This window comes from Pan paniscus, chromosome 21 (assembly GCF_029289425.2).
Source record: "Pan paniscus chromosome 21, NHGRI_mPanPan1-v2.0_pri, whole genome shotgun sequence".
Taxonomy (NCBI): domain Eukaryota; kingdom Metazoa; phylum Chordata; class Mammalia; order Primates; family Hominidae; genus Pan; species Pan paniscus.
This window is the reverse complement of record NC_073270.2, coordinates 51,002,710-51,026,951: the sequence shown is the minus strand read 5'-3', so window position 1 is coordinate 51,026,951 and position 24,242 is coordinate 51,002,710. Positions and strand designations below refer to the sequence as shown.

At 45.4% G+C, this 24,242-nt stretch overlaps 1 protein-coding gene across 1 annotated transcript in view; it reads left to right on the top strand.

The window, feature by feature from the left end:
- The first annotated feature begins 15 nt into the window (after window positions 1-15).
- Window positions 16-24,242, top strand: part of SLPI (secretory leukocyte peptidase inhibitor) — a 41,034-nt gene continuing 16,807 nt past the window's right edge. Inside the window, exon 1 of the mRNA XM_055104549.1 lies at window positions 16-2,473. Coding sequence (XP_054960524.1) covers window positions 2,275-2,473 — 199 coding nt within the window. The 5' untranslated portion in view covers window positions 16-2,274. The remainder of the gene's footprint in view (window positions 2,474-24,242) is intronic.

Genomic DNA, 24,242 nt, shown 5'->3' with positions numbered 1-24,242 from the left:
GCGGGGGTTGGGCTCGGGGGCAGGAGACCCGGCGCTGCTTCCCCCTGCTTGTTTATTCAGCCGAGAACAGATGGCTCCTTATGCAGGCTGCGGGAAGGGAGGGGGCTCAACAGGAATCCTTGGGGTCTGAGTAAGTCTGCGCCACTCCATTCCCCAGCGGATTGAACGCTTCGCTCTCCGGCCACGCCTATCCCATGGTGCCCCCAAATCTGGCTCAAAAGCTGCTAGTACTGAGCGCCGGTGAGGGGTGCGGGGGTGGCGTTGGTGGGAAAGTGAGAGGCAGTAATTGAACCCCTAAATGGATGGGGTGGGAGTGGATAGATGAGCTTTGACCGATTTTAACTCTCTCCTGCACTAGGTAGGAAGAGAAGGAGGTATCAGCTAGGACCCCTGTCTGTCCAGCCTGTGGCCTTCCTTCTGTCATCTTATCAACCCCTCCCAAAACACCTCTATCAGCAAAGAACACAAACCAGTACCATTTCCCGAGTGCATGTAAGAAACAACGAAGTTTAAAATGCTTCCAGTCCTAGAGTGATTTGGGGAAAATTATTTTGTGTTTGTTTCCTCATCTGCAAAGTGGAGACTGGAATTGTTACCCCCAAGCGTGATGGGGAGAATCGAGGACATTCTTCTAAGGCATGTGCCTTGTACCTATCAGACCCTCAATTAATGGTAGCTATTAACTGTTCTTATAGTAACAGCTAACATATTTAGTGTTGGGCATTATTGTAACTGATTTGCAGGTATTTTCATTTTATACTTGGAATCAGTGAAATAAGAATTATTGCCTTTATCATCCCCATTTTACAGATGAGGACACTGAGACACAGAAAGGTTAAGTTTCCAACAGTAACATAACCAGTACGAAGCTGAACCAGGATGTTTCCTATGGCTGCTCTAATAAGTTACCACAAATTGAGTGGCTAGCAACACACATTTATTACCTTACAGTTTTTAGGTCAGAAGTCTAAGATGTGTTGGCAAGGCTTTATTCCTTCTAGAGGCTTTTGTTTCCTGGCCTTTTCCAGCTTCTAGAGGCTACCTGAATTCCTTGGGTCATGGCCCTACATCACTTCAGACTCAGTTTCCATCAGCACATCTCTTTCTCTGACTCTGACCTTCCCGTCTCTGTCTTATAAGGACTCTTCTGTTTATATTGGCATGACCTTGATAATCAAAGATAATCCCATCTCAAGCTATCTTTTTTTTTTTGAGATGGAGTTTTTGCTCTTGTTGCCCAGGCTGGAGTGCAATGGCGCGATCTCGGCTCACTGCAACCTCCGCCTCCTGGGTTCAAGCGATTCTCCTGCCTCAGCCTCCTGAGTAGCTGGGATTACAGGTGTATGCCACCACTCCCAGCTAATTTTTTGTATTTTTAGTAGAAACAGAGTTTCTCCATGTTGGTCAGGCTGGCCTTGAACTTCTGACCTCAGGTGATCCGCCTGCCTCAGCCTCCCAAAGTGCTGGGATTACAGGCGTGAGCCACCGCGCCCGGCCTCAAGCTCTCTATCTTAACCACATCTGCAAAGTCCCTTTTGTCATGTGAGGTGAAATCACAGGTGCCGGGGATTAAAATGTGTACATCTTTGTGGGGAAGGCCATTCTGCCTACCACATGGGGCTTGAAGCCAGGCTGACTGACTTCAGAGCAGCTGCTCTTAAGTACTCTGTGCCGGGCACCTTGCTAGGCTTGGTGAAGAGGGAGAAACTGATGATTGAGAAAAACTCTTGAGCTGAGGAAGCTCCGGGCTAGAAGGGCTGAGGTCCACCTGACTGTAGCAGAAAGAGGGAACTTCAGATGAGAGGAGGGAGAAATCCTGGAGAGGTGATCCTTAAACGGTGGCTGGAATTTCCGCAGGAGGCCATGGAAGACTTTACAGGTGAGTGAAGCTTGAACTATGCGTGGTCAGGAGGGACTGGAGTATGGGGGGATGGGAATGATCATCTTACCTGGCCATGAGGATCAGATGAGCTAAAGACCTATGGACTTGGCATGTGACCTCACCTTGCCTTACCATTCATTTTACAGTTGGGGAAACTGAGGCCTAGAGGCCAGAGTTGCCTGCCCAAGGTCACACAGAGAGAAAACATCAGTTGCACCAGGAAGAAGCCTAGTGGGGAGGTCAAACTGGAGCAGGGTAGTCAACTGATAGGGGGCACTGAGGGCAAAGGCCAGGCTCCTTCCTTCCTCTTCCCTGGAGTTGGCAGGCACTGGCTTCTCTGGGGTTTCTTTTCTCATGCTCTTTTCTCTTGCAATCTCCCTAATGGCCACTGGATGGCGCCTGGAGCTCTGATTTGGAGCTGGATCCTAGAGCCTTCGCAGGCCGTTGGCATCTGGCACTTGGGCTGCAGAGCCTGTCCTCCCTTAATTCCCCGACTCTGGCAGCCCCACCACCGAAGTCTACAAGCTGCTTCTGTTCCCATGCAGTGGCCCCATAGTCCTGGATTTGAAGACCAGCCCTGCTACTTACCAGGTGTGTGTTTGGTGTTGACAGGTACTGGTTCCCTTTCTCACTTCTTGATTCCTTTCTCTCATTTCCCTTTCCTCCTACCCGCTTAACCCTGCTGGATACAGGGAATTCCTGTTCCCTAACCATGCCCCACATAAGGTCAGTTAGCGCTTGCTTCTTTGTTTATACCCCCATCTTACGTTATGGGATAGAAGACTTAAAAAGGACCCATGAATTCAGGAAAACAAACATCCATTAACTCAAGAACAGAAAGTGAGAACCCAAGTAACAGTGTGAGGAGAGTAACACTGCCAAGAAAGCTTAGATGGAGAAGGCACCGAGCCTGAACAAAGACCCCCGGGCCCGGGTCTCTTGGTGCCCAGGCAAGCACGGGTTCATGTGGCTTTCAGAGCCTGTTAAGATCAGGAACAAAGCATGTACATATTGGGGGAGTCCTGAGCCCAGGTGTGTGGAGAGAACTCAGCGCCCTCAGCCTTCTTGGTTCCCTGGAGAGTTTGAATCATTAAAAAACGACAATATCTTCCCTAGTGGTTAGCAGAGATGCCACTTCTGGAGCTTTTTCTTAGACTTAGTAACATGAACTAGGCATGGCCTTGGGTGGGAAAGGGCAGGGCAGGAAGGGCCTGTAACTTCAGCCAAGTGCTGGACTCGCTTTCTGAATTTCACCTCTGTGTTGTCTGGCTCTGTTTCTCCGTGGTTTTTGGCCTTTCTCTTCTTCTATTCTAGCTCACAGCTCTCTCCATTTCTGCAGCCGGCACAGCTGCTGTCTCTAAGGACTGTCTACTCTTCTGGCTCTTTGGACCTAGGATAGTGAAACAGGAGAGAAAACTATCAATTACCAAACACTGGCCTGCATGCTGGGGGCCAGGCTGTGCCTTTCATCTGTGTTGTCTCGTTGAAACCTCTCAACCTACAGGAGGGAAAACCGAACTTGAAAGAGGCCAGTTAGTTGCCCAAGGCCCAGAGCTTCCAAGTTAGGGTTTGAACCCAGGTGGTCTTGATCCCAGAGTAGGCCCATTTCACATTTCTACCCTTCAGTTATTAGGGACAAATTTGGACTTTTTCAAAGAAACCTTTTTCAGGAAGCTTATGGAGCAGACCAAAGCAAAGCCCAAGATACAGTGCAGGTGAATGGCAGGAGCTGCTCTGCCATTTGTCAGCAGCGCAGCCTCCATGGGACGCTTTTGCTTCAGTGTCCCCTCTTGTAAAATCTGTGAGCAGGCCAGGCATGGTGGCTCACACCTGTAATGCCAAGCACTTTGGGAGGTCGAGGTGGGCGGATCACAAGGTCAGGAGTTCAAGACCAGCCTGACCAACATGGTGAAGCCCCGTCTCTACTAAAAATACAAAAATTAGCCGGGTATGGTGGCATGTGCCTGTAATCCCAGCTACTCAGGAGGCTGAAGCAGGAGAATCGCTTGAACCCAGGAGGCAGAGGTTGCAGTGAGCCAAGATCGCGCCACTGCACTCCAGCCTGGGCGACAGAGGGAGACTCCGTCTCAAAAACAAACAAAACCAAGAAACAAAACAATAACAACAACAAAAAAAAACCTGTGGGCAACGCCAACCTCATAGGTTAAAAGGAAAGAGCGAAGTCATTGATGAATGTGAACATGCACAGTGGATGATCAGGAAGGGCCCCTTTCTCTTCAGGCCGTTACTTGCCCTTTTTCCACACCCTCCCACTCATTTGAAGTGGCGTGGCTTCGGATCCCCAGGCCCAGTGAAGAAGTGGGGCCACATCACACAATGAAAAGCAAATTGCTGTTAAATACACAGAGGAGGGCATAAGCAGCTCAGCTTTATGGAGCCCAGGAAGGCTTCCTGGAGGAGGTGGCAAGTGAGCTGCACCAGCAAGGAAGGGTAGACATTCCGCAGATGATAAAGGAGGAGAGGGCTCCTGGGCACAGGGCTCGAGTGGCTTTTCAAGGGCATGTGGGGAGGGTAAGGCTGGAGAAGACAGTCGCCCTCAGTCCCCCAGGTGGATCATGCTGCATCCCATGACAAGGGCTTGTAGGTTAGTGGTTCTAACCCACAACACTTCATGGACTTATGAATCACCTGAGGGTCTGTTAACATGCAGCATCCTGCAGTGGGGCCCAGGAATCTTTGTTTCTCCCAGCTCCTGGGTGACACTGTGCAAGTGATCAGAGGAAGAAAGGAGACACAAAGCTTCTGGTGATGGACATGAGTGCTGGGCAAGGGCTCAGTGTCCTCCACCAGGCAGGGGAGCAGACTAGGGTCTCAGGATCTTGGGTGTGGGCGTGTACTAGACCTTGCGCCCCACATGAGCGGACGTGAGGAGCTAAGCTGAGAAACAGCAAATGGGAAAGCAAATGTGAATGCCAGGGCAAGCATTACAAGTTTGTTAGGAGTCACCAGGGGCTGGGCAGAGAAGGCAGGTTCAGTCACAAGGGTTTCAGTCCAGAGACATGTGCTGGAGAGGAGAGGGAAGGCTGGAAGGGGAGGTATGAGGAGCAACTGCTGGGAAGCAATTTTTTTGTTGCGGGAGGTGAGTGGCAGCCCTGGGGCTTTGGAAAAGGTGATAAAAAAGAACATATACTAAGGGCCTGAAATTCTAAGGACTTAGGAAGAACCCATTTAATTCCCATAGCCATCTTAATTAGAAAAATATATTGTTATTCTTAATTTACAGACAAAGAAACCCAGTCCCAGAAAGTAATTTGCACAGCAAATAAGCCGTGGAGCAGAGACTGAAGTCCAGACTGTGTCAGTCCAGAGCTGGGCACTGATTCTTCATTCTAGGGTATCCCAAGCTCATTTAAAACTCCCGGATCCATGAGCCACTGTTTCTTTCTGTTCTTCCTCCTGCCATGGACAATCCCATCTCCAGCCCACCTCATCCCTTGCTCTGCTCTTTCCCAGGTCCAAGATGGTTCTTTTTCCTGAAGTGGTGAATGGAACTGCTGCTGTTTATCCCTTTCTAGGCAGCCAGGGCATGCGTGTTCTTCCCAGCAGCTGAGATGAGGATGGAAATTAATAGAGGATATAGACAGAAAAAAACTAACAACTAACTACACTATGCAGATAATAATTGAGGTGTATTTTCTCCCAGATGAACAAGATAATCTGAGTGACCCCTGTTCCCTATTACAGGACTCCAATTCCTAATCTTGGCAGTTGTCCCCCAAAATACCCTCCCAGTGAATGTTTCTTGAATACCTGCTTTGGGAATATGTTAGGTACTGTGCTGAACACTGGGGATTCAGTGGTGAAAAAGAGAGTCCTACACTGTCTTTAAGAAACTTGTGTTCTAGGAGAGGGCAGACAACAAGTAAGTAAATGAATAAGGTTTCAACTAGTGATCATTGCTGGGAAGATGATGACATTGAGTAAGGGTAGAGAGCTGCGCTGTCCACAGGATTTCCGTGATGGTAGAAAGGTTCTATATCCTTGCTGTCCAACATAGCAGTCAATGTGACTAATGTGACCAAGAAACTGAATTTTAAGTTCTGTTTTAGATAATTTAAATTTAAATAGCCCCATGTGGTTTATGGCCACTGTGTCACTCATCACAGGTATAGAGGACATCTGGAAAGGGGAGAGGTGATTAAGTGAGGTGGTCAAGGGAGACTCCCTGAGGGGACGAAATTTGAACTGAGGTCTGAGAGGGAGGCAGCCTTCCATTGTTCCAGGGGGAGAGAGTGCAGATGTGGGGGCCTTCTGGGGTAGACAAAGCTTGAAGTTCTGGGGCGGAGAGAAGGCTTGTGAGCTGGCATTCACTGGGTGAGGTAGTGTGGTGGGAGCTGAAGGTGGAGGGGTGGTGGGTACCGGATAACTGGGGCATGGCAGGCTGCGGTGAGGTGGGCACCCCTCATTCCCCTTAGCAACACAGCAGGTATAGCTGCCCTGCCCTTGCCTGCCCCCTTCTCTCTCAGGGCTGTGGGGAGGACTAGATGAGACCAGGTAACGTGCACATGCTCTGTAAGTTGTACAGAGCTGCCAGGCGATGGCTCATGCCTGTTAATCCCAGCACTTTGGGAGGCTGAGGCAGATGGATCACCTGAGGTCAGGAGTTCAAGACCAGCCTGACCAACGTGGTGATATCTCATCTCTACTAAAAATAAAAAATTAGCTGGGCATGGTGGCGGGTGCCTGTAATCCCAGCTACTCGGGAGGCTGAGACAGGGGAATCGCTTGAACCCGGGAGGTAGAGGTTGCGGTGAGCCGAGATTACGCCATTGCACTCGAGCCTGGGCAACGAGAGCGAAACTTCATCTTAAAAAAAAAAAAAAAAAAAAAAGTTGTACAGTGCTGCCCATAAGGGTAGAGCTGTGGTTCTGAGTGTGATCTTGGGCCAGCAGCATGAGCATCATCTGGGAACACGTTAGAAATGAACATTCTTGGGCCACACCCTGGATCTACTAGTTTAAAGCTCTGGGTGTGGGGCCCAGCAACGTTTCCAAAAGCCCTCCGGGTGGCTGTGATGCAGGCTCAAGTTTAAGAGCAACTGCAGAAGACTGGCGGCAATCACCTCCTCCTCCTCCTTCTCATCTCAGGCCCCCAACAAATTGTCCTTCCAACTCCAACCCTGGCAGAATTCCTTGGTGGCTCATTGCGCGCCCTAGCCCTCCTTCCCTCAGAGCTAGCTCAGCTTTTGGCTTCACACACACAGACTAAAACAAACAAACAAAAATCAGAGATAAAACCTTTGTATTAAAAATATTTTCACCATACAAGCCGTCCAGGGTCGTCATTAAAATAAAACTTAGGCCAGACACAGTGGCTCATGCCTATAATCCTAGCAGTTTGGGAGGCCAAGGTGGGCAGATGGCTTGAGCTCAGGAGTTTGAGACCAGCCTGGCCAACATGAAGAAACCTCATCTCTGCTAAAAATACAAATATTAGGTGGTCATGGTGGCATGCACCTGTAGTCCCAGCTACTTGGGAGGCTGAGGTGGGAGGATAGCTTGAGCCTGGGAGGCAGAGGTTGCAGCGAGCTGAGATTGCACCACTGTACTCTCGCCTGGGCGACAGAGTGAGACTGTCTCAAAAAATAAATAAACAAAACGTTTATAGCATAGAACCTATCAAGTGAAAAAAAGATCCCCTGCTTCCGTTAATCCTATTCCCTAGAGATTACCACAGAATGATTTCTTGTGATTCCTTCTAGACATCTCCTATGCCTGTAGAGGCAGCTAGTGTAGTGCTCCGAAACCAGTTTGCTTGGTTTAAAATCCCAGGTTTGCTTATTTGTCAAATAAATTGGACAAGTTTTCTCAGTGTTGTCATTCAGAAAATGAAGTTAATAATAGCACCAACCTCAGAGAATTGTTGTGAGGATTAAATTAATTCAAATAAAGCAATCAGGAGACAATCCACTTAACATTCTTATAACAGTGCCTGGTATATAGTATGTACAAACATGAGTGTTTGTTAATAAATAAAATGCATGGCTGAGGTTTAATTATTCTATGCCTTTTCCTTGGGGATATAGTCTTGAGAGAATAAGCCAAAGGTGCAGGAACAGTTGGAAAGCCATTTACGATGGGGATGATATTGAGAGCCACTGAAAAAATCCTGACCAGATGATTCTTGCCGGTGACCTCGGCTGACTTCCTTGGTTTCTGATCATTATTTCTTATTTTATTTTATTTTATTTTTTATTTTTTTTTGAGATGGAGTCTTGCTCTGTTGCTCGGCTGGAGTGCAGGGACGTGATCTTGGCTCACTGCAACCTCCACCTTCCAGGTTCAAGCGATTCTCCTGCCTCAGCCTCCCGAGCAGCTGGAACTACAGGCGCACGCCAACACACTCGGCTAATTTTTGTATTTTTAGTAGAGACGGGGTTTCACCATGTTGGCCAGGATGGTTTCGATCTCTTGACCTTGTGATCCGCCTGCCTCGGCCTCCCAAAGTGCTGGGATTACAGCCATAAGCCACCGTGCCCAGCCTCTAATCATTATTTCTATAAACTCCCTGGTATCTTTGCAAAGCTTCTAAGTTTCACAGTTTCAAAAAACATAGCAGGAGGGGGGTATTTACATAGAACCCAGTGTGGATAGTGCACCCTGGACTTGTGAAATGGTCTGTCTGATATCAGCCAGGTGTGGCATGTCTGTTGCTTGCAACCAAGAACTCTGACCATGCCTTCCTCCATTCTTTCTAAGGGCTGTGTAGTATTCTACTCTATGTATGTGTTGTATTTCACTTAACCATTTCTTATTGATGGATATCTGGATAGTTTAGCTATTCTACACTACACAGACAAATGCAATGACAAGCTTCCCAGAGCCTATTGTCCAGCCCCCACCTGTACCCTATTCCCCCTGCTTTTTTTTTGGAGACAGGGTCTTGCTCTGTCACCCAGGCTGGAGTGCAGTGGCACAATAACAGGTCACTGAAGCCTTGCTCTCACAGGCTCAAGTGATCTTCCCACCTTAGCCTTCTGAGTAGCTAGGACTACAGGTGCATGCCACCACGCCTAGCTATTTTTTTCATTTTTTGTAAAGATGAGATCTCACTATGTTGTCCAGGCTGGTCTGAAACTCCTGGGCGCAAGTGATCCTCCCACCTCAGCCTCCCAAAGCTCTGGTATTATAGGCATGAGTCACTGCATCCGGCCTGAAATGGGCTCTTTATCTTACATGATCCTGTGTAGTGCTCATGCCAACACTGTGAAGTTTGCATCAACACTTTCCCTCTACAGATGAGGCAGCTGAGGTCAGAGAGAGGATGAGATATGCCCCCAAACCATCAGTGAGCCCCTTGATGGGCAGGGCTCTTGCCACTTCATCAGGGTGGTCAGTCGGGGGTAGAATGTTTGGGATGAAAGCGGGGGCCTTCCCTTGACTCAATACCAGCTGGCAAAAGGCAGAGGTTCTTGGAGGAGAAAGATAAGTCAGGGAAGGGCTCGTGGGAGTGCTGGGGAGCCTTCCACTGTCAACTCAGCTGCTTTCCAGAGGGCAAGAGGAGAGAGAGGGTGGAGGACAGTTGGCATGTGGATTGAGGAACAATAATGATGATGATGCTAATAATCACAGTGACTAATGTTTTGGGTGAGTCACAAAGTAATTTCCTATTATGAATAGTTCAGCAGAGCCACACAACCATCCCCTTGGAGGAAGACAAGGCAATGTGGCTACTCCCATTTTGCAGAAGGGAAAATTCAGGACTGGAGAGGGAGAGTAACTTGCCCAAGTTTACATGTCAAGATAATCGCCATGCTGGGTGGGGCCAGACCTTTCAGGTCCCAGCCCAGGATCTAGCTCCCTCCCATGGGCCACAGCTGTGGCTGGCAGAGAGGTGCGGCTTTTGTCAGGGCTGAAGCTCAGCCACACCCTCTCTCCAGCCTCAAGTTGGGTGCCAGGCAGAGGGTTTGGACTGAAGGCTGGGGATGTCAAAGGACAGAGGGGTCTGGTTTGAGTGGGGGCCACCCCCCAAGTCATCCACATGTCCTCCAGATCTCCCTGACCCCTCCCACTGGGTGACTCGTGGCTGGTTCTGCCCCAGGATCTGATTCCATGGGTTTGGCCTGGATTCTGCTCCTTCTCGTGGAGAAAGTGTGTGTGTGTGTGTGTGTGTGTGTGTTTCCATGTATATGTGTTTGTGTGTGTGTGGTGTGCTTCTGTGTGTTTGTGTACATGTGTGTGTTGTGTATATGTGTTTCTGTGTATGTATATGTGTGTGTATGTATTTGAGTGTGTGTACATGTGTATGTATCTGTGTGTTTCCATGCGTATGTGTTGGTGTGTGTGTTATATATTTGTGTGTGTGTATTGTGTGTTTGTGTGTTTCCATGTGTATGTGTGTTTTGGTGTGTGTTTGTGTTGTGTGTGTGTGTGTGTGTGAGAGAGAGAGAGAGAGAAAGAGACACCTCTCCTGGCAGTGGCCCTCACTCATGCTGGCTCTTCCCAACACCCTTCCTCCTGGCTCAAGCTTAGCAGTCCCTCTGCTTGAAGAAAACAAGCATCCTTCATGAATAAGGGCCATGGAGCACCTACTATGTGCCAGGCTCTGTCCTTGGAGCTTTCACCTCTATTGTTTTCACTTGAGCTGCACCTTAACCCTTTCCAGTGGGTTTCCCTGTTACCCTCCCATCCACATCTTCAAAACCAACTGTGGCCCAGGATTGAAACTGCTTTCTAATTTCATCAAAGAAGGAAGGCTGTGGGTTTCAGAGAAGAAAGTGGAGCTACATCACTTTCATTTTGCCATCTTTAATCAGAAGTTCTTGTATTATTTTTCTAATAAAAAAATCACTGGCTAACAGGTGTCTGCCCTGCTGTTGGAGGCACATGCACCTGGGCCCTGGGCATCACGGCCAAGTGCAACATAAGCCCTAATGCAAACCATCCTTCTTCTACTATGTTTAATTTAAATATTTGTATCAAATATAGAAGCAACAGGATGGGAGAGAGAGTAGAAAGGAAAAAACAGACAGTAAGCAAACAACACCTTTAAAAACATGTGTGAGGTAAATTCAAAGGGGCTGTTGTGTTATTGGAAAGAATTCTGGATGATGACATTTTGCAATAGAAATGAGAAAATTAAGACCCTAGTTACTTTCCCCAACAGAGACTGTTCATGTCCCCCTCCTCCAGAGGGTGTCACATCTATTTCAAAGAGTCATGTTGCCCCTGGGAGGTGTGCAGAGGACTTATGGTCTCTTTGTTCCTTGATGTCTTGTGTACCCATTGTAATTTCTTATGCCATGCAACCCAGAGAAAGGAGTGGTCTTTTATCTGTTTTTTTTTTTCTTTTTTCTTTTTTTGAGACAGAGTCTCACTCTGTTGCCTAGGCTGTAGTGGAGTGGCAAGATCTTGGCTCACTGCAACCTCCACTTCCCAGCCTCAGGTGATCCTCCTTACCCGAGTAGCTGGGACTACAGGTGCACACCACCACACTCAGCTAGTTTTTTTTTGCATTCCTTTTTGGTAGAGACGGGGTTTCGCCATGTTGCCCAAACTGATCTCAAACTCCTAGGCTCAAGTGATCCACCTGCCTTGGCCTCCCAGAGTGCTAGGATTACAGGAGTGAGCCACTGAGCCTGGCCAGGAGTGGTCTTGAGATAGCAGAAATAGTAATTGCCTAAAACATCACGTGCATTTCCACAAACAAAAGAGAAACTAATAATATCTTGTTATACATAACTCCAACCGTTTTATTTAGGCATTTTATAAATGGTACAAGCATCTGTAAGACTTTTTGGTATATATTTCCATATTACTTTCTATTTTTCTTTCTTTTTTTTTTTCTTTGAGACAGTCTTGCTCTGTTGCCCAGGCTGGAATGCAGTAGTGCGATCTCGGCTTACTGCAACCTCTGCCTCCTGGGTTCAAGCAATTCTCCCGCTTCAGCCTCCTGAGTAGCTGGGATTACAGGAATGCACCATCATGCCTGCCTACTTTTTGTATTTTTAGTAGAGATGGGGTCTTGAACTCCTGACCTCAAGTGATCCACCCGACTTGGCCTCCCAGAGTGCTGGGATTACAGGCGTCAGCCACTGAGCCTGGCCCCTTATTACTTTTTAGAAGGAGTGTGCATGTATGTACATTTTATGGATTTGCTCTTCCCCAGAGAAAGTCATTTTGAGGATACAGTATATCATATAGCAAGGGCTAACACTTTAGGGCCAGGCCCACCCGAGTTTGAATCTCTGCTTTGCCACTTTCTAGCTGCAGCATGTTCAAAAAAATCTCACTTGTAACCCCTCTGAGCCTCAATTTCTTTTTAAAAAAAATGAGAGTACATCTTGATTTGTAAATCTCAACCCACAATGCAGGGATTAAATTAGAGCATGCATGTGAAGCGTGGTGCAGAGGGCAGTAGTAACAGCAGGGTAACAACAGCAAACACTTATTGTGTGACTGTTATGTGCCAGGCATCTTATTTAATCCTCAGAATTGGCGCATGAAGTAGGCGTTTTTATTTTCCCCATTAAACAGCCAGGAAGGGGAAGGCTAGGACCTGAACTCACCTCTTGGTGCAGCTTCTATAAATGGGAGCCATATAGATGAGAAGCTGGGACGACCTCATTGGCTTGCAAGGTCTTAGCGAGAGACTTTCTGGGACCTAGCAGTGGCAAAGAATTCAAGGAGGCTTGTCTAGATTGACATATAATCTGGGATGAGAGGCCAGCTGGGGACACCTCCTACTTCAGAGGTGAAGTGTATAGGAAGATGTACGCATTGTGGGGACAGGAGGGAGCCAGGGTAGCCAAGAGCAAAGGAGCAGGGAGGAAATGGCAGGAGGGGAGGTGGGAGCCCAGGCTGGGGCAGGAATGAAGGACACATCAGGGTGAGTACAGGACATAGAAATTAGGCGGGGTAGAGCTAGAACTTCAGAGGGTTGGAGGCTAATGTGCTGCAGCCATGTGCTGGGGGCAGGCAGCATTCAAGCGGGGAAGGACTCCAGGGCCACTTTGTGTTAGATCCTAATATTAAGAGATGGAGGGAAAGGTGGACCCCTTCCCCTACCCTGCTGTGTGGGTTAATAATATTTCAATTTAGGAAATTACAGGTACTTCATATATAATTTTATAATCACATTTTGAAGGTAGGATGAATTAGGTTTCCTAATGGATTGGATATGGAGTGTAAAAGTAAGTGAGGAGTCAAAGATGATGTCAGGATTTTTGGTCGGAGTGACTAAAAAGATGATGTCATCATCAACTGAGATGGGATAGGCAAGGCAGTTTTGGCAGGTGAGATCACCTCAGGTGAGGCAAATGAGCCTCAAAAAAATTGAGGCTCAGGAATGCAGTTTTAGATCTGCTAAATTTGAGATGTATATGAGGCATCTATGTTGAGACATTAGGAAGTCAGTTGGATATATGAGTTTGGAGTTTAGGTGAGAGGGCTGGGCTGGAGATACAAATATGGGAGTCATCGGCATTCAGCAGTACTTGAAGCTACGATACTGGTGAGAAAAAAAAGAATGAGATCATGTCCTTTGCAGGAACATGGATAGAGCTGGAGGCCATTACCCTTAGCAAACTAACGCAGGACCAGAAAACCAAATACCACATGTTCTCACTTACAAGTGGGAGCTAAATGATGAGAACACATGGACGCATAGAGGGGAACAACACACACTGGGGCCTGCCTGAGGATAAGGGGTGAGAGGAGGGGGAGGATTAGGCAGTATAACTAATGGGTATTAGGCTTAATACCTGGGTAACAAAATAACCTGTACAACAAACCCCCGTGCCATGAGTTTACTTATACTACAAACCTGCACATGTACCCTTGAACTTAAAATAATAGTTAAAAAAAGGAAAGAAATGAGTATGGATAAAAAGGAAGACCAAGAGCTGAGCCCAGGGATCCACAGAATTTGGCGTTTGGGGAGGTGAGGAAGAACCAGCAAAGGAGACTGAGGGAGCAATCCATGAGGAAGGAGTAAAACCAAGACATCATGCTGTCCTGAAGCTAAGTGAAGAAAGTAAATCAAGGAAGAGTGAGCAATCACCCATGGCAAGTGCACCTGGTGGGCCAGCTAGGACTAGAGATGAGAACTGACCATGGACTTAGCAAGCTGGAGAACAATGGTAACTTTGACAAAGACATTGTCAGTGGAGTGATGAGAAGGTGGTGGTGGGGGCAGACTGGTTGGAGTAGGCATAGGCGAGAGAGGATGGGAGGTGATATGGTTTGAATTTGTGTCTCCACCAAATCTCATGTTGAACTGTAATCCCCAGTGTTGGAGGTGGGGCCTGGTGGGAGGCAGTTGGATTGTGGAGGTGGATTTCTCATGAATGGTTTAGCGCCATCCCCTTGTGCTGTTCTCGTGATAGTGAGTGAGTTCTCATGAGATCTGGTCATTTAAAAGTGTGTGGCTAGGTGCAGTGGCTCATGCCTGTAATCCCAGCACTTTGAGAGGCCAAGGCGGGCGGCTCACCTGAGGTCAGGAGTTCAAGACCAGCCTGACCAATGTGGTGAAACTCCATCTCTACTAGAAATACAAAATTAGCCAGGCATGGTGGCAGGCGCCTGTAATCTCAGCTACTCGGGAGGCTGAGGCAGGAGAATCGCTTGAACCCAGGAGGCGGAGGTTGCGGTGAGCCGAGAGTGCACCATTGCATTCCAGCCTGGGCAACAAGACTGAAGCTCTATCTCAAAAAAAAAAAAAAAAAAAAAAAGTGTATAGCACCCCCACCCCCCTACTAATCTCTCTTGCTCCTGCTCCTGTTATGTGAAACACCTGCTGCCCTTTTGCCTTCCCCCATGATTAGAAACTTTCTGAGGCCTCCCCAGAAGCCAAGCAGATGCCACTATGCTTCCTGTATAGCCTGCAGAACCGTGAGCCAATTCAACCTCTTTTCTTTATAAATTACCCAGTCTGAGGTATTTCTTTATAGCAGTGCCAGAACAGATTGATACAAGCAGAAAGGAATTAGAGACACCACGTGTGGATATCTCTCTGAGGAGTTTTGCTACAAACAAATTTTTTTTCTCCTTGTCTGAGAAATTCAACTAAGCCTATAAAGAGATACATAAAATAGCCCCAACTTTTTTTTTAAAGAATAGTTTCAGGCTTACAGAAAACTTATGAAGATTATACAGAGAGTTTCCAAATATCCCTCATCCTATTGTTAACATTTTACTTTAGTATGACATATTTGTCATGACAAATGAACAAATGTTGAATCATTATTATAACTTAAGTCCAGACTTTATTCATATTTTCATACTTTTAACCTAACATGGTTTTTTTTGTTTGTTTGTTTTATTTTTGCTTCAGGATCCCCATCGAGGATTCACATTTAGTCATCATGGCTAGTTAAGCTCTTCCGGACTGTAATAATTTCCCACACCTTCCTTGTTTTTGATGACCTTGATGTTTTTGAGGAGTACTAGTCAGGTGTTTTCTAGGATGCCCCTCAACTGGGGTTTGTCTAATATTTTCTTTCTTTCTTTTTTTTTTTTTTGAGGCAGAGTCCTGCTCTGTCACCCAGGCTGGAGTGCAGTGGCATGATCTCAGCTCACTGCAACCTCCGCCTCCCAGGTTCAAGTGATTTTTTTGCTTCAGCCTCTTGAGTAGCTGGGATTACAGGTGTGAGTCACCATGGCCAGCTAATTTTTTTGTGTTTTTAGTAGAGACAGGGTCTCACCATGTTGGCCAGGCAGGTCTCAACTCCTGACCTCAGGTGACCCACCTGCCTCGACCTCCCAAAGTGCTGGGATTACAGGTGTGAGCCACTGCACCCTGCCATTGTCTAATATTTTCTTATGGTTAGACTGGGGTTATGGGTTTTAGAAGGAAGATCATAGAGGTGAAGTGCCATTGAAAGAAATAACTTTAAACCTTTGACCTGGGTCTTAGCAAGGCTAAGTGGGGCAGTGTTAGGAAAAATGGAAAGCCCAGCAGTGAGTCTTGTCTCATTCCCCTATTTGAAAAGGGGAAAGGCACTAACATGGAAACACCCACCCTGTGGGGGGCATCCTGAGTGGAGTGCAGGGTAGGCAGTGCTCAGAGCTCTCTACACCTAAAAAAAAAAAAAAAAAAAAAGACGGGAAGGTGGGAAGGGGAAAAATTGAATTCAGGCTTTTGACGTGTTTGTGCTAAGAGTAGAAAATTTTGGGCTTTTGTGATGGAACTCCTGAGTCTAGGATTTTTTTTTTTTTTTTTTTTTTTTTTGAGATGGAGTTTCGCTCTTGTTGCCCAGGCTGGAGTGCAATGGCATGATCTTGACTCACCACAACCTCCGCCTCCCGAGTTCAAGTGATTCTCCCGCCTCAGCCTCCCGAGTAGCTGGGATTGCAGGCATGCGCCTGCACGCCCAGCTAATTCTTGTATTTTCAGTAGAGACGGGGTTTCTTCACGTTGGTCAGGCTGGTCTCCATCTCCCGACCTCAGGTGATCTACCCGCCTCGGCCTCCCAAAGTGCTGGGATTACAGGCATGAACCACTGCGCCTGGCTGGGTCTAGGATCGAGTCTTCAACTTTTCTTATTCCCAAACTTGATCTTAGCAGCTTCATCAGAGATGCTGATGTTCTAGGAATGGAGTGCATCAACCAAATACAGAGAAGACTCAAGCCCACACAGGAGCTTGTGGTTTATAACACAGTGGGAACATACACGGCATCATTTGATCTTCACGACCCTCTCCAGATAGAGGCATTATTGTCTCCGTTTTGCAGATAAGTTAAAGGGAGGTTGAAAGAGGAAGCAGTGACTTGCTGAGGAACACATAACTAGCAAGTGACAAAGCAGGGCCGAGAATCAAGGTCAGCTGAAATCAAGCCCAGAGTTCTTGCCACTCCTGGAGAGAGTCTGGAACATAACCTAATAATTTATTCCATGGAGTATCTACCTGGCCACTGTTCTTAACACTCAAGTATGAGGTCTGGAGCCTGTCCCCTGTCCTTCCCTCTATTATGGTACATGGAAAACCCAATTAGTCACTGAGAATGTTGCTGAGTCTCTTTCAGACATGCAGATGGGACTGCAAATTAGTACAGTTTTCCTGGAAAATAGTCTTGCAATCAACACCAAGGAATTTATAAATATTGGTGTTCACTGACATCATAGTTTTACTTCTGAACATCTACCCCAAGAAATATGGACCATTGGAAATACATAAAATATAGGAAAAAGTTTTGTGCATGATGGGTGATATTTACGTTAGGGCTTTTATAATAGCAAAAACTAGAAATAACATGAACAGGCAGTAGGGGACTGGCTAAGTACACTGTGGTGGACATTTTTACTGGATGGAATGTCATGTGGATAAGAAAGTGATGTTTAGGAAGGGTTCATAAGAGCATTGGAAAATGCCTGTAAGGAACAGATTTTTTTTTTCTAGAATATTTGGATGTAAGAAATGTTTTGTTTGATTTTTTTTCTAAATTAAATTAAATTAAATCTTGTCTTACCCCAACCCACCTACTGGTGTGGTATATAAGTCATTTACATCATTGAGCCTCTCTCCCATTTCCATTGGCTCCTACAAGAATCTCAAGGTTTATCAGGACCCTTCAAATCAGAGCAATAGCCTTTTCCTTAGCCCTTGATGTCAGTGCTGTCTACCATTGTTCTTTGACACACAACGCCACTGTCAAGTGTGGCTCTCCATGATCTGCTTCAGGAAGACTACAGGCAGCGCCTCTTCCAGCAGTCCTCTCCTTTGACCACGGAAGTGGCCACAGAAACCCTTACTTTTTCCTCAAGTCTGAAATATCTCTTAGACTGTGACATAGGAACACATCCCTACACCTCAGTTTTCTTCTTTGTATAACGAGACCATAAAACTAACTAATTCATAAAATTTACTGTGAGAGTTAAATGAGAGATAGCATGTGGAATTGGACCTCAGCTCACTCTGACGACAGAGTCTTATCTTCTTTTTGTACCTGGGGCAGACAGCCAGTTGGATGGCCTCAGGAGCTGTTATTTTTTCAGGCTGCCATTGATTTTTAGATTTAAAACTTCTGCACTTCAAAAAAACAAAAACTATTAAGAAAATGAAAGTCAGTCACTAGGACTTGGAGAAAATATTCACAATACATGTACCTGACAACGGATGATTACATTGTGCAAAGGATATGTGTGTATTAACAGAATATAGATATATAAAGAGCACCTATGACTCAGTCACACAAAGACAAAGCACAAAAAAGGGCCAAAGACTTAAATAGCTATTTCACAAAAGAAGATACATGAATGGTCATTATCGGCACATGAAAAGATGCTTAACATTGTTAATTACCAGAAAATGCAAATGTAATCCACAATGAGATATTACTTTGTATCCACTAAAGTGGCTAAGACAAAATGGACTGACAATATTAAGTGATGGTGAGGATGTGAAGCAACTAGAATTCATATGCATTGCTGCTGAAAATTCAAAATGGTACAACCACTTTGGAAAATTTTGGTAGTTTATGATGAAGTTAAATATACATCTACCCTATGACTTGCAATTTTACTCCTAGGCATTTACTCAAGAAAAATGAAAGCATATGTCCATATAAAGATTTGAAAAGAATATTTAAAAATGCTCTATTCATAATAGCCCCAAACTAGAAAAAATCCAAATGCCTGTCAATAGAAGAATGGATAAAAAGATTGTGGATATTCATATAATGGAATATATTACTTAGCAATAAAAAGGAACAGGTTGTCAACACAGGCAACAACGTGGATGAATCTCAAAAACATTATGTTTAACCAAAAAAACTAGACAAAAGATTACATACAATATAATTCCATATATCTGATATTCTAGAACATGCAAAACTAATCAATAGTGAAAGAAAGCAGATCAGTGGCTGCCTAGGGCAGGGATTTATTCCCTAGGGGGTAGCAAAGTTGATTATAAAGGAACACAAAGAAAATATTCCGGAGTGATGGAAATATTCTGTATCTTGCTGAGGCAGTGGTTACATGTGTGTATACATTTATTAAAACACATCAGCTAGTACATTTGAAACCTGTGCATTTTATTGAATGTAAATTATATGTATGATAGAACTAAAAATGATTCATGCTTTAAGGTTTAATAGTTTAGAGAATCCCCCTCTGGTCCCAGGCCTCTCTTGTGGATAGTGTTCAGCTCTGGTTGACAGACACTTAATCTCCAATGTTCTTTTTTTCAAGGTCTTGTCAGAGCTCCAAACATCAATTCCTCATGACAGATTGCAGCTTCCTTCATTAGCAATTTGATAAATGGGATGCCTTCCTCTAAGCCCTTGAGAGATTGCCAGAAACGCCCCGGTATATCTCTGATAAAAATCATTTCTGGGGTGACTGTTGGTGGAAGTCATTCAAGCTCTCCCATTATCAGTCTATTTCCCTATCTTTTAACACACACCTTTTCTGCCTTTGCCTCAGATTCCAGGTCTCATCTTCCCTGAGACCTCAAGCTCCCCTCTGTAGGGATTTCATCACTGAGGAGAAGCACCCTCTTACCAGCCTACATAGAATTTTATTCTGGGAAATCATTGGGGGCGGGGGGACATTTAACAAGTACAAGTCAGGAATGGTTTAGGTGGGAAAACCCCAGCTGGGGAATGGTTGGACCACACAGTTGTCATCTGTGTAGGAGGAGATGTTGCAGTCCCATCTGTCATCTGTCACCCATTGATTATCAGGGAGGATTTGAATGATCTGATCTTTCCTTATTTTTCCTAATTTCCCAATCTTTTTCTTTGTCATCCAGCTTAGCAGAGTTTTTTTTCACTGTGGCCAACACTACCATGAGGGCATCTGGCCACCAACCCAGTCGCCTGACCCCAGACTGGGGGTGATATGCCAGTGCCTTTATCCCAGCTTGGTATAAGTTAGCATTTTTAAAGGACCTTTTCTAATTAAGAACGAAGAAAACCATAAATGTCCAGACACTGTTTAGGGGCCCCAGGGATGGGCAAAGTTGGAGAGTGAAGTGGCTTCTTTCTGAATGCATTCATTTGTTCATTCCCCAAGTTATTTTCTGCATCTGATGTTTATTGAGCACTGACTATGTGTCAGGTCCTATGCCTTGCATCTAAGATAAAGATATGAACCAAACACAAAGGGTTCCTACATTCATAGAGCTAGCATCCCTAGTTATTGAGTACTGGGTATGTGTTATTTTGCTATGAATACAGAGGTGGAAAAGATTGATACAGTCCCTACTCTCAAAGGGCTCTCAGTCCAGTGCAGGGAGATACAGATTAACAGGTAGATGTAATGTAGAAAAAAGGAGAAGGTTGGGGAACATCAGAGGAGCATCCAACAGACAAGGAAATCAGAATTTAAGTGATAGAGGCATGAACTAGACTTCCAGCAAGGGGTCTTAATCTTTTTGGGATCTAAGCCATTTTGAGAAGCTGATGAACTCACACCTCTGAAAAATGCACATGACAGTGGCATATCATTTCCTGGGATTTATGGATCCCAGAAGGGATCTAAGGACCTCAGATAAAGAAGCCCTGACAGAGAAATAAGGCCTCAGAGTGGAGTCGGGACAGCCAGAATGGCCCCATCTAAGAAAGAACCCCCTGCCCTTCCCAAAGAAACCTGCTTGGAGGTGGGAGCTGGCTAAGGGTTCACCTCTACTGGGGCTCGGGGGATGGAGAAAGCATGGCATTTCCTGGAGGCCCAGGAGTGTCGTGCTAGGAGGGGTCTTCACCTTGACTTAACACAACCCAACACACTCTTTATACAGATGGGAAAATTAAGGCTTGGGAAGGGCAGTACCTTACCCCTCCCAAGCCATTCAAGATTATGCATTGAATCAGAAACAAGGTCCCAAGAATTCTTGTCTCTGAGCTTCCATTCAGAGAGAATGGTGCACAGAGTAGAGGGACTCCAGCCAAAGTTAAAGATAGCAAAGCTAAGGCAGTGAAGAGAGAACTGCAGTCTTAGACAGAGGAGACAGAACCAGGTTGGGCTGGTGGTCAACTAGTCTGAACTAGATCTCCCCAGAGATGAGCGTCTGAAGTGACAGAAGAGACTGACATCCCCTCTGAGATCCAACCTGGCAGGAAGGACATTGTAATGATAATAATAATAATCACTCTTTTAGACTTACTGCAAGCCAGACACTGAGCTGGGTGCTTGATGATTGTTCTGCCATTTACTCATCCCAGTAACCCTAGGAATGCATGAATAAGTCTGCTTCACATAGGTTAATGAAAACAGCAGAAGTCTCTTCACTTGCCCAAGATCACACAGGAAACAAATTGTCGAGCTAGTCTTTGAACTCAGGTCATGCTAATCCCACAGTCTACCTCTTAGTCGTAATTGTGTCTATGTGTTTCTTATTCACATTTGTATTCCCAGTAGGCATTTGTGAGGGATTGAATGAGTAAACTAGAGTTAGGAAGAAGTATTGGATGCTGGCTGGAGAAGGCTCAGTTGGATTTGAGAAGCCAGATTGAGTCAAGAGGCATGTGGCAGCAGGGAACAGGCCCCAGGGAGTGCCCATGGGGGTAACTCTACCTGGCAGGTGACTTGAGCAGGGCTCCTCCTCTCAAGTCTCAGTTTTCTTCTGCTGAGAAATGGTTGATTTGGCCTAGATGATCTTCGAGACGCCTTCCAGTGCTAACACACTATGGTTTTGGGATTTAGAACTAAGAACCAGGTCAGGATGGCTCTGAGCTACTAATATAAAACCTGACTCTGACCCAGAGGGTACTTGGGGACTAGACGGAGGTGACCACAAAATTATAGGTGGACCAGGAAGGCCGGGCACAGAGAAGGGAAACAAAAACCTTCCATTAGGTAAGTCTGCCAACAAAAATAGGAAAGTATATGCATAAAAATAATGCTGGGAAAGCAAGCTATTTCAGACAGTTGACAAAACCAAGGGATAACCTTTTCCTGAGTTAGAGCTAATTTTGGTTAATTTAATACAAGCCACAAGGCTGAAGTTTTAGAAAACCAAGATACCTAGAAACCAATCAAATGGTTTTTCTGTTGCCCTAAAGTCTGTTTCCAAAACAGTATTCAGCCATCACCACATTGATTCCAGTCCTAGTAATAGTAGGATAGTAATGGTGGGAAGGAGCATAGAAGGTTTTTATCATAACTTTATTTATTTATTTTAAGACAGAGTCTTGCTCTGTTGCCCAGAGTGCAGTGGTTTTGCCAGGATGATCTTGAACTCTTGGACTCAAGCAATCTGCCTGCCTTGGCCTCCCAAAGTGCTGGGATTACAGGCATGAGCCACCCCACCCAGCTATAATTTTATTTTTAAGAAAGGAAGTGTTCTTTTGTCTTTCCCGATCTCTCTTGATGCACAAATGATTGGCTGTAGTAAAACCTATGTTAATTCCACTACTTCCCTTGAGGCAGGTTCCATAGGCACGTCCTACTGTGCTTTGAAACTAAACAAAACAGCCAGCTGGCACAATGTTTCCATAGAGAGAAACTTCTCACAGGTACTTTGTAATCACTTCATGTCCTGTTTGTTGCAACACATAAATTTTGTTTCTGAGAAATGTACACCAATCTTGGTATAACTTGCTTAATTGTGATACTCAATTTAATTTCACTTTTAAACCAATACTGAGAAAAATAGTTGTTAGTGTTAGGAGGTTCCAGGGTTATAAAAGGCATTTTGATTAGGGACCTCTTGAAACAGCAACAAACTTAACAATTAGGAGATAGGCTAGTTCACTCGAGACAAAATGTAAGTAACAGCCTAATCCCCAAAATCACCTTGAAATAAGAATTTTAAGACTTTTAGGGGGATAAAAGGAATAAGATCCATAAAAAGAGAAGAGGTTCCATAAACATCCATCCACCCATGTTTTCTTAACATCCATAAAAGACATTAGGAAATAAAACCAGGTAGATATGAATCAAGAACAGATGGATATGGAAAAAATAAGAGTGTGTAAACGCACCCAATTCAAGTTTTAGAATGAGGGAAAAGAGAGAGGAGGATATTTAGAGAAGTAATAGGAGATAAAAAATTTTATTTTTATTTGTATTTTTGAGGTGGGGTCTCACTCTGTCACCCAGGCTGGAGTGCAGCGGCACAATCTTGGCTCACTGTAACCTCCACCTCCTAGGCTCAGGTGACCCTCTCACCTCAGCTTCTGGAGTAGCTGGGACTACAGGTGCACACTACCATGCTCGGCTACTTTTTGTATCTTTTGTAGACACGGGATTTTACTATGTCGCCCAGGCTAGTCTTGAACTCCTGGACTCAAGCAATCCACTCATCTTGGCCTCCCAGAGGGCTGGGATTACAGGCATGAGCCACAGTGCCCAGCCAAAAATTTTTTTAGAATTAAAAATGTGAGCGATCGCCTCAAAAGCATACATGAAATATGGAGCATAATGAATTAATTAACATCTATACAACAAGATACTTGGCTTTGGTTACAAGTCCATGGAAGCAAATAGACCAGAAGCTGACTAACATTACGGGTTGTATTGCCAGGGAAAGTTCAACACTGGCCAACAGGGTGGTTGCTTGTTCCTGAAGGCAATTCTCAGGCTTGATTGCATCCACTGGAAGTGGTGGGGCAGAATCCTAGGGACAGGGATGACATATGGTCTTGCTCTCTCTTGTTATGCTGAAGGTCTGGAAGTACCAGAGGCCAGTATGTGATGCCCAAACCCCCAAACAACTGTGAGAAGAAAGGCCAGTGCTAAGATGAATTCTAGTACTGTAAGGGCATGTATGGAAAAGCATGTATTCACATCGTGAAAAATCCAGGAGAGGCTGACTTCATGTAACTCACTTATGACCACAACTGCTGGTGCCCTGGGCCATTAATAAGAGGTCACCTGCTTGTTTATCCCTTTGAGGGAGTGGCTGCCTGGCACTGCTATCTTCAACACTGTTTTTTTTCCCATCATCTCAACAATTTTGTTCAAGGAGATGTGGTCCAAAATTTAAAATTCAAATTCAATCTTATCTGCTACCATGACATCTGATAAAATCAGGAGGGACCTGGAATTTACTAACCTCAAGTTTCCCTCTTTACTGTATTCACATGGTAAAAGTCTCATAGCTAAACAACCTCTTTATTAAGGGACCAGCTACAGGTCCTGCTTACTCCTGATGAATGGGTTTCAGTTTCCTGACAGCCTGAGAATTATTCAAGCAAGCCAGTCATACCCTCCTGTGGGAGGCAGAGAACATCTCACCCTCATAACACTATAAACCTTGCCTCTCACAGCCCCTGGTGGCACACTGGGCTCCCAAGTGCAATCTCCCTGTGGCCCTGGGTGGCATGCAGTGTCCTTGTCTCCAGGCTGGGATGTGAAAAATAAACAGCTATGGATCTCATCTGTTCAGCATTGGGTGTCATGTGGTTGGCCATCCTTATAACCCTAGGTCAGAAATTCCTCCTTCACCAATGGGGT